Source organism: Solanum dulcamara, chromosome 7 (assembly GCF_947179165.1).
Source record: "Solanum dulcamara chromosome 7, daSolDulc1.2, whole genome shotgun sequence".
NCBI lineage: Eukaryota > Viridiplantae > Streptophyta > Magnoliopsida > Solanales > Solanaceae > Solanum > Solanum dulcamara.
The window spans coordinates 75,765,256-75,774,211 of record NC_077243.1 but is presented as its reverse complement, the minus strand read 5'-3'; the positions used below and the strand labels follow the sequence as shown (position 1 = coordinate 75,774,211).

Genomic DNA, 8,956 nt, shown 5'->3' with positions numbered 1-8,956 from the left:
TTTTTTAAACTTTTGCTGTGATTGATAAGTATAGTGTATAAGTTTGCATCATTCAAACAAGGTTCATTGAGTCAATGAACCTTTCTTCTTCAATAGTAGCTTTTCTCATTTCTTGACATTCAAAATTCTAACTTGGTAAACTTGTGTTATTTTTGGATTTATATGTTTTGGAAAAAGATTAACTCTCAATTATATGCATATTAACACGAACCCGCACCTCCAGTCTTCGATGTTATCCCACAAGTTAAATCTGTAAAGGGTAGAATATACGCAGACCTTACTCCTATACCTTTATGAGGTCGAGAGTTTGTTTTCGATAGACTATTTCGATATTAATTGGCAGAGTACTTAACGATGGTACAGAAATGGGCAGGTGTTTCTGAACATGTGCCTTAAATCATACAGAACAAACTTTTTTGATACAGGCAATTTACATTGATGGCATATTTATACTGACATAATATGAGCATTTGGAAGGTAGTAAACCTGGAGACTCACAAAAGTGACTGAAGAATATACACTAAAACTACCAGATTACAAGACATTGCAACTGTTGTTCAGGGAAAAAAAAGCAACTTCATGCCAAATTCTTTAATGAAGGGAGCAAAGGAAACTCAACAAACACACTTGGCACGACAATCACTAGCTACAAAGTGCCATGTGGTGGCTACATGTCTCTAAATACTATCATCTCGGAAGCCATCCATGTAGAGAACATGCAGCGGGCTTGCACAAGCACAAGAGACATGTATCCGAGCATCGTCTTCCCACAAAATTTTTCTGATGAAGTCCACTGTCCACCTCTCCGTTTTATACATCTTTACAAAGCTACATTCCCCGTGAATCTCTCACCGTTGGTGAACTTATACTAGCAGTTCTTAAAAGTCTACGAAATTCTGATATGCTTATCTTTCCGTCTTTGTCAATATCCGCTTCCTCTAGAAGTGGATCTATGGAGCCTCTCAAGCCCGTATGCTGCAAAAGAATAGTATTATGTAAGTGAAAACCAAATATGAACGTGGTTATATTATCTAGGATCACACTCTTAAGGGTGATGAAGCGCACGCTATAAATCTTAGCTATTCTCGCTGCTTCTTTTTTCTGTCTTTTTCTTGGGGCACGGAAGGGGGTGTTGGTTTGGAGTTGTTCAATCTCCGTCTAAGTGAGATTTGCAAAATATACCAAGCCTCGTGCCCGGATAAAGGAGGAGGTTCGCAGTGGATAGATGACCAGCATAAATATCAATTGAATCAATCGACCATGGCTCAATCCTAAGTGGCGACCAGCATAAAAATAAGCTAACAAAGATAAAAAGGACAGCCCGGTGCACTCAGCTCCCGCTATGCATGGGGTCTGGGAAAGGGCCGAAGCACAAGGATCTATTGTACACAGCCCTACCCTGCATTTCTAATTCGTGACCTCCACGTCACATAGCAGCAACTTACCAGTTACACCAAGGCTCCCTTTCAATGATGAATCATCTAAATTATACAGAGGATTCATAAAAACCAACTAGTTTGGCGTTGAGGGGTAGCTAATCACTTCATTGATTTGTAGGGTTGGTCAACGACATAATTAATGGTAATAACTGACATCCAAGATGTAATGAACCGTTGCTTCCGGAAGAAGCCTGTAAATAACACTAATTCCACTTGAGAAGAAAACATCACATACTAACCATTTTAAGTTCCTCTGGAGTAATGAATCCATCTTTATCAACATCAAATTTCTCAAAAGCAGCTTGTGATCTTTGCTGCCATTTTGTAGAATTATGCTCCTCCAACTGATGGACATGTAGAGTGGCAGCCACAAACTCCGGGAAATCAACAAGCCCATCTGTGTTACTATCAATCTGTCAAGCAATGAATAAAATATTTTAGGACTCTGAACTGCAGAAGAGACCACATACCAGAACGTGATCAAATTGTATATGATGAAAGCTACATAGATTTTTATATTAGTCGGCAGCACTATTAGCATTGACAATTGAGTAATTTCTGTATCATCACTTGCAATGATTATAGTGCAGGAACTATTTGGATTATACAGACAGAAAGCAACCCAAAGTATTTGATCACCAATTTAGCAATGGTGCCAGTACAAGTTTGCCTTGCACCCACCTCGATTATTTCATTGAGTGCTTGCTACCTCCCACCATAGCAAGTAATGAGTAACTTCACTCCCAACAAGACACAGGCAAATGAAAAGAAATCACCTAAAGTGTTTTGTCTCTACTGGATCTGAATAGTCTCCCATGATTTTTATCCTACTTCATTGACTGCTAAGCAACACTCTTGGGTGCATTTGGTAACCGATTTCTTTTAAAGAAATTGCTCTTATTCCTTGCTATGTTCTTCTTATTTCTCTCTTGTTTTAACTGGTGGGTGGGGTACGGTGGGGGGAGAGTGAGTTGTAGGTCTGAACATGTTTCTTGCTCAATATTCTTTTCCCCTTTGGGAGAGCGGATATTAAAGTAGTTCCAAATATGCAACAACATAGAGACAAAAGGTCCTACACTTCAAAGTAATTAACTAATTATTTATTAGATATTATGTTTTGCTCTGATGCTTCATTCATAAATAAGTTTACCGCTTGAAGAATCTCAAGAACTCGTGATTCTTTCATTTTCCATGGGAGATCCTTGGCAAGGGCCTGCATTAGAAATGAATATGGTAAGTCATTAAAACAGATGAACAGATATATATATATGCCTATTCAGTTGTTGGAGCAGAAGAGGGGGAAGCAAGACTCAAAAGAGATGGTGGAAGTTGATACCATCATGTATATGGTGGTCTGTGTAGAGGAGAAAGGAATGGAAGATGTTATGAAGATAGATCCAATCCATTCACAAAGTAAAATGGAATTGTTTAGTATCTTTACTTTTTTGGTGTAAACAATTATGCATAGTGTAAGTACATCAAATGGCAGAGTTGAAATGAAATTTGAAATTTTTGTGATGAATTTTGAAGGTGGCCAGCATATCCTAATACTGAGGAATACAAACTTGCCAATTCTCAAAAAAAAAGAATGTTTTTGATAAAATCATATACAATGTTTTGCATCAAGATAACACAAAATATAGGTGCCTCAAATGTTTGCCAATAGCCATTGAGAGTTGTAAGGACGAAAACAAGCTCCAACATGAAAGATGGGCAATACCTGTCTCATTTCTTCGAGACTGATGACACCATTCTTATCCACATCAATTGCAGAAAATTGATCCCGCAGATCGGCGATCTCCTCCTCATCAAGTGTGCTAGCTAACGCCTGCCAGATAGTGAAACAGCATCCAGAAATTTATGTTTTGTATATCAAAAGATACCTTATCCACAAAAAGTCTACGAAATAAGAAAGCAATGAATTTACCCGTAAGGCAAACTGTTTTAGACGACTGTATCTGACAAATTGCCGCATGTTGGATAAAACAGAAATGTCCAGTGGAATCTCAGCTGCATTACCTCCCTCTCGGACCCATGGATGAGCTGAAGATGTTGGAGTAGATAATTTTCAAAACAATTGTTCATTATATCAATAAATTTAAAGGAACAACATCAGTAACATTTGTTTGCTAATTGATTCAAACACTACGACATAAGGTTCTTATTTTCAAGCACTAGAAAGTAAGCATACACTACATATCGGAAAGTTGAGCTATGAATTATCAAAATGTGGAAGCTGTTCAGCTGGACAGAAGAAACATGATTGATATCTATTACCAAACATTGCCGATGAAGTAGGTGAATCAAATTGACACAGTAAATTGTACAGATCTTTTAAAGTGAACCTTGAGCTACTGTCTTGCATCAGTTTTTCATCACCAAACACCTTAAATCACTAAGAAAAATTTCGTACTTGTGAAAGAATGTGAATAACCAATCCAAAACCTTAAGACAAACGATGATAATAGACCCTTTCAGATGCTCTTGTATAGCCAGTGTGGGGCTTTTTAAGTTTAACGCCCTCCTGCTGTGCAGTATTGTCAAAGGCGCACTTAAGCCCTGAAGCGAGGCTCAAAAAGTGTTGACCGCTTCGCCTCACTTAATGTGCATTTTAGTGTCGTTATCAAGGTTCTAAGGCATACTTTTCCTTGCCAATGAGCCTCTTCTGAAGAGGCAACACTAACCAATTGATATTTCATTTTATCATAAAAGAAGTTCAATTTTTTTGTTCATATATTTTTCATTCATGCTTATAATTATTAATCTCTGACTAAACATATATATTTGTATTTTTTCTCCCTTTGCGCCTTTTTTCATTAAAGCCCGTGTTTTATTTGTGCTTGCTTTTTGCTTTTGATAACACTGCCAATTCTTGGTTTCATACGTGAACTTCATTATCAAAAAAAAAGATTTCATACGTGAACTTTAATGTGGAACGAGGTTTGCTAAAGTTGGCGCCGAATCTGAGCATCCAATCCAAAAACCTTAAGGAAATGGGTGTAGTGGTCCAAGATTTTTATGTACCCCTTGAATGCCCTTAGCTGATATGACAAAACTTTATACAACAAATTCAGAATAATATTACTTACATAGGGCCTGAGCAGCAGTAAGTCTAGCACGAGGATCTTTCACCAGTAATTTCTTTACAAAATCTTTAGCACTGTTGCTTATATTAGACCATGGCTTGCGACGAAAATCAGGCTTGTTCCGTAGGACCTTAGCATTTTGGAAGCAAAGTTAAAAACTAAAGAAAAACAGGCAAATCATGAAGAATTTACAAAAAATTAAAGATGTCTTGAAGAAGTAAAAGTTGTTAAATGTCTTATAGGAAGAAAAACGCTTTGGGTAAGAGCTTCTCCAAGGAAGCATCAGCCAAAAATGCATAATTAACAAATAAATAGCAGTAGCTTCTTTGGACTCAAAAGAGAAAATGATGAAAACTTAAGATTCTATAACTATACAGCCTGGAGGCTGAAGGCCAAAATCACTCAAGAATAGAGTGAAATAAAGTAAAATGTCCACAAAGAAAAAAATATCACAGTATCATAGTTAGGATGTTTACGAGAAGATACAAAAAAAGTGAATGGAAATTCTGAAATTCCAAGAGAGATGAGATTTATTGAGAGAGTTATAACTTCAAACAAACACTAAAAGGTAAAAACAAACCTGAAACACACTATTGAAAGGACAAATGAAGGTAAGCATGTAACTTGTACAAAATATGCAAGTTCATTACCTATTACAGCCCTAAAACTGTGATATCCTTTCTTTAGGTTTCCCAAGTAAAAACAAAAATTCAAATGTTGCTAAATTACACTTAATATATTAGCAGCTCACCTCCTTGAATATACCATCCTCAGTTTTGTCCCAGAAAGGCCGACGACCACATAGCAAAATATATGTAATTACGCCAATACTCCATACATCTGATTCAGGTCCTGATCTACGCTTTAATACCTCTGGAGCTACATAATATGCACTGCCGACGATATCTTGGAATTTTCTCCCTGCATATATAATTTTCCTATGATAAGTTTTTAACTTTACGAGAGAAAACCACAACAATAGCCATCCAGATCATTGAAGAACTTGGCAGATGCATAAAGATTATTAGTACTTCAGCAAGACCAAAATCTGTGGCAGAGAATCCAATCACCTGGTCTGATGAAGTCTGAAAGACCAAAATCTGTGGCTTTTAATGGTGAATCCTCCTTTGAAGACTTAAAGAGAAAATTCTACAAGAAAAGAAGTTAGTTTAAGAAAAGCAATGTCAAGCAGCAATACCAATCCAAAAGTTATATTGAACTGCTTGCACACCTCAGGTTTCATATCACGATGCACCAAACCATGTAAATGACACTCAGCTGCCACTTTTAGCATCTGGCGTACAACAATTGCTGCATCTTTCTCAGTATACCGACTGTCTTTTCTGATTAGACAAGTTATGTCAACCCTTATCAGTAAAACTTCATAATCAGCAATTTGAATATAGAACCAGCACTGTAAACTCAGAAATAATCAACTGTAACGGGTAATATCAGAATACTTACTTGGACAGAATTCGGTCCAATAGTTCTCCACCTTCACATAACCTAAAACAAAATAAAATCTGAAAAATGTTAACTTGCCATTCAAGTGGAAGGATTAGTAGTATGGAAATAAACCAGGACCTCAGACATTTAAAAAAAAAAAAGAAACTTACTCCATTACAATGTAGACATAATTATCATCCTCGAATGAATTATAGAATTGAACCACATTCTCATGACCACCTAAGGCCTTTAATATCTTGACTTCTCGTTTCACATCCTCAACCGCAATGGGAAGAACCATCTGCAGCAAAAAATGAATTGGTATGATATATTGAAACTGTGACAGACTGGTAAAGGAAGGCTAGATAATCATACAACTAAGGTAAAACTTAAAAAGCACAGACAAAGAGCAAAGAAAAAACAACTATGAAATTACTCGTATTTGCAAAATTCATAGGCACATCACCCTATACTGTTGGTGAAAACTCCAGATCTGATGAGAGGAGATTATAGGAGACAAGCAGGCAGAACATTTTACCCAGAAAAAAAATCTACAGGCCAACAGCGCAGACTTGCTGCACCATGGTTCAATGGATAATCAAAACATTTAAGAAGTCATTCGCCCATAAGAAATAAAAGATTCTGCAAGTGCTCTATAGACTAGAAAGCAGCTTTTAAGTGAACCAGGTCAGTTAATCAAGCATGATAATAACAGCAGAATTGCTCACGAAAGCCAATAGTTCAGTGTTGGCTTCAGTTTATGATTCTCTGAAGTTCGTTGGCTTCAGATAGCTACAAGTCCACAAAGCCCAAAAGACAATCAAACACCAAATTCAGCTATTTTCATCAAATATGATGTCTATTTACATGGCCAGATTCACTCTATAGCCAATTAGCCACCTACAATAACTGCTTAAGCAGGAAAAATCAAGATTTCACCAAAGATACTCCTTTTTCTGGCAATAAGCTAGAAAAATAGTGAACTAATTAAACATAGGCGTCTACTAACAAATCCAACATTGCAGTGGCTGATGGATATCCTTTTCTAAGAACCTAAAGACCCAGTCAACAAGAACAAAATGAGCCAACAGAAGATTTCAAAATCTCTGATGACTGGCATCTTCCAAATATCTCTGTCAGAATCTAACATCTCAGAAACACATAAAAGATTCAAAACAGCAATACAAACAATCCTCTAGAACTTAATAGAAAATAATATCCACAACCCCCTACAAGTGAAAAATCAATAGGAGAAATGAAATCTTTAAATTTTGGGGGAGGAGATTACAAGGTGTGGAATGGAACAGTCGTCAATAAAGGCGAAAGTCGAGGCAGGCAACCAACTGAACTACTAAAATTAACCAGGAAAAATGAAGTCAGCTATACAAAAGAGGAAAAATTATCTTTTTTCTTTTGATATGGGAATACCTTGTTTTTCTCAATTCTCTTGACAGCCACACGATCTCCAGAAGATTTATCTGTAGCAACATATGTATACCCAAATTGACCATGACCCAACAATTTCCCAATCGTATACCTTTTTTCAAAATCTTTATCATACCCAAAATCTGTTCTTCTCCCACAAGGAATAACCCCACTTTGTCTTCTTGAACTTGGCTTAACATTCTGTTGTGAATTCCTAGGTTGTTTTTGTTGCTGGTTTTTCTGGTTAATATTACCTTTATCTCGATTACAATTCGACCCTTCTTGTTTTCTTGAATTAACAGCTGTTGTAGAAGGTGCTTTTGAGTTTTCCCTGCGATTTTGATGAACATTTACCGTGTGGTTTGTGGTTGTGGTTGTAGAAGGGGTATTGCTATTTGAGCCACTAACTTTGGAGCTTGAAAAACAACTACCCATATTGTCAAATGATGTAAAAATGCAATCTTTTTTAGATCATTACCCAAATGAACAAAAAATCAAGACTGGGTTGTTGTTGTTGTACATATAATCAAAAGAAAAGAGAAACCCTTTATTTTTGGGGAGAATGTGAAAACAATCATGGAGATTTAAGAGGAAAGTTTGGAGTAGATAGGAGGAAGAAGGGAAGAAAGAGAGGGGTAGGGGTGGGGGTGGTGATGATGGTGGTGGTCAAAGAGACTTTTTTGGAAGAAGGAAGAGAGAAGGTAGGGGGTGGGGGTTGCTATAGAACACCCCCTAATTTTTCCAGTTTGGATTTTAGTGAAAGTATTTCACATTATGAATTTTCGTTTCCTTTTTTTAAGTTTTCTTTCTATTTTATATATGGTTGTTCTTGGCATATTTTGCAGTTTGAAAATTTTTTGGGGGTGTGTTTTGCTTTGGGGAGTAGAAGCCAAGTCCACTCCTTGTAAGCGTATTTCACACGTCCTAGGTAAACCACCTCTTGTATGGACAAATTTTAATGGAAAATTATTTTGGGTAAATCTAAAGATTCTTGTTTGTTTCAATTTCGATCATGTTTGATGTTCGATATGTGATGATGTTTGATATTTATATTACTTTTCATGATTTTTATACTACTTTTCACACATATATATATTCACATTGAAGTTAGATTTATTTTTAAAGAAATTTGATACTTCTGATTAAAAATAAAAGAATCTCAATCATTCCACCATAATTTATATTGATGCTAAATTTGATGAGTTAGAAAATATGGTGTGCATTTCATTGTTAAACTATGATTGAATATTATTAAAATGATTTGAATTATTCAAGATCATCCAAATTTTGTACAAATGAGGTTTTAGGATAACTTTATTACCTATAATCACGCAATCATCAATCTCCGAACTTCGATCGTTATACGCACTACCAACATCAATAATTACTATTATCAACCTCTATTATACAATTATTATCATCATCACTTTTTTTCAACAATCACCTTTACAAGAATACAACCTCCATCATATATCTATCAGGTATAAATTCGAACAAATTCTCTATTATTCTTATCGTGTTTATAAGCATACACTCTTTCATAAAGTTTCATCATATGAT

The 8,956-nt window shown here is 36.0% G+C and overlaps 1 protein-coding gene across 2 annotated transcripts; it reads right to left on the bottom strand.

Moving 5' to 3' along the window:
• Positions 1–376: 376 nt before the first annotated feature.
• LOC129893828 (calcium-dependent protein kinase 28-like) lies at positions 377–8,211 on the bottom strand. 2 transcript variants are annotated; one of them, XM_055969244.1, is made up of 12 exons: positions 7,400–8,211; positions 6,142–6,272; positions 5,990–6,031; positions 5,757–5,892; positions 5,596–5,674; positions 5,277–5,446; positions 4,529–4,655; positions 3,367–3,482; positions 3,160–3,267; positions 2,590–2,652; positions 1,679–1,852; positions 377–975 (listed from the first exon to the last, which is right to left on the bottom strand). In XM_055969244.1, exons 1-12 carry the CDS (start codon positions 7,829–7,831, stop codon positions 829–831), a joined length of 1,725 nt encoding a protein of 574 aa, XP_055825219.1. In that variant the 5' UTR covers positions 7,832–8,211; the 3' UTR covers positions 377–828. The 2 variants fall into 2 exon arrangements, with proteins under 2 accessions (XP_055825219.1, XP_055825220.1); XM_055969245.1 differs by having other exon boundaries at positions 5,757–5,868; positions 7,400–8,209.
• Positions 8,212–8,956: the final 745 nt, after the last annotated feature.

What these genes read in the sequence shown, in the direction of transcription:
- LOC129893828 (XM_055969244.1), bottom strand. Translation starts at nt 7,831, where the DNA reads ATGGGTAGTTGTTTTTCAAGCTCCAAAGTTAGTGGCTCAAATAGCAAT. An exon ending in TATGTCTACATTGTAATGGA is followed by an intron (nt 6,032 to 6,141) that starts GTAAGTTTCTTT and finishes ATTTTGTTTTAG; the next exon opens with GTTATGTGAAGGTGGAGAAC. An exon ending in TTCTTGAGATTCTTCAAGCG is followed by an intron (nt 1,853 to 2,589) that starts GTAAACTTATTT and finishes ATTGCTTGACAG; the next exon opens with ATTGATAGTAACACAGATGG.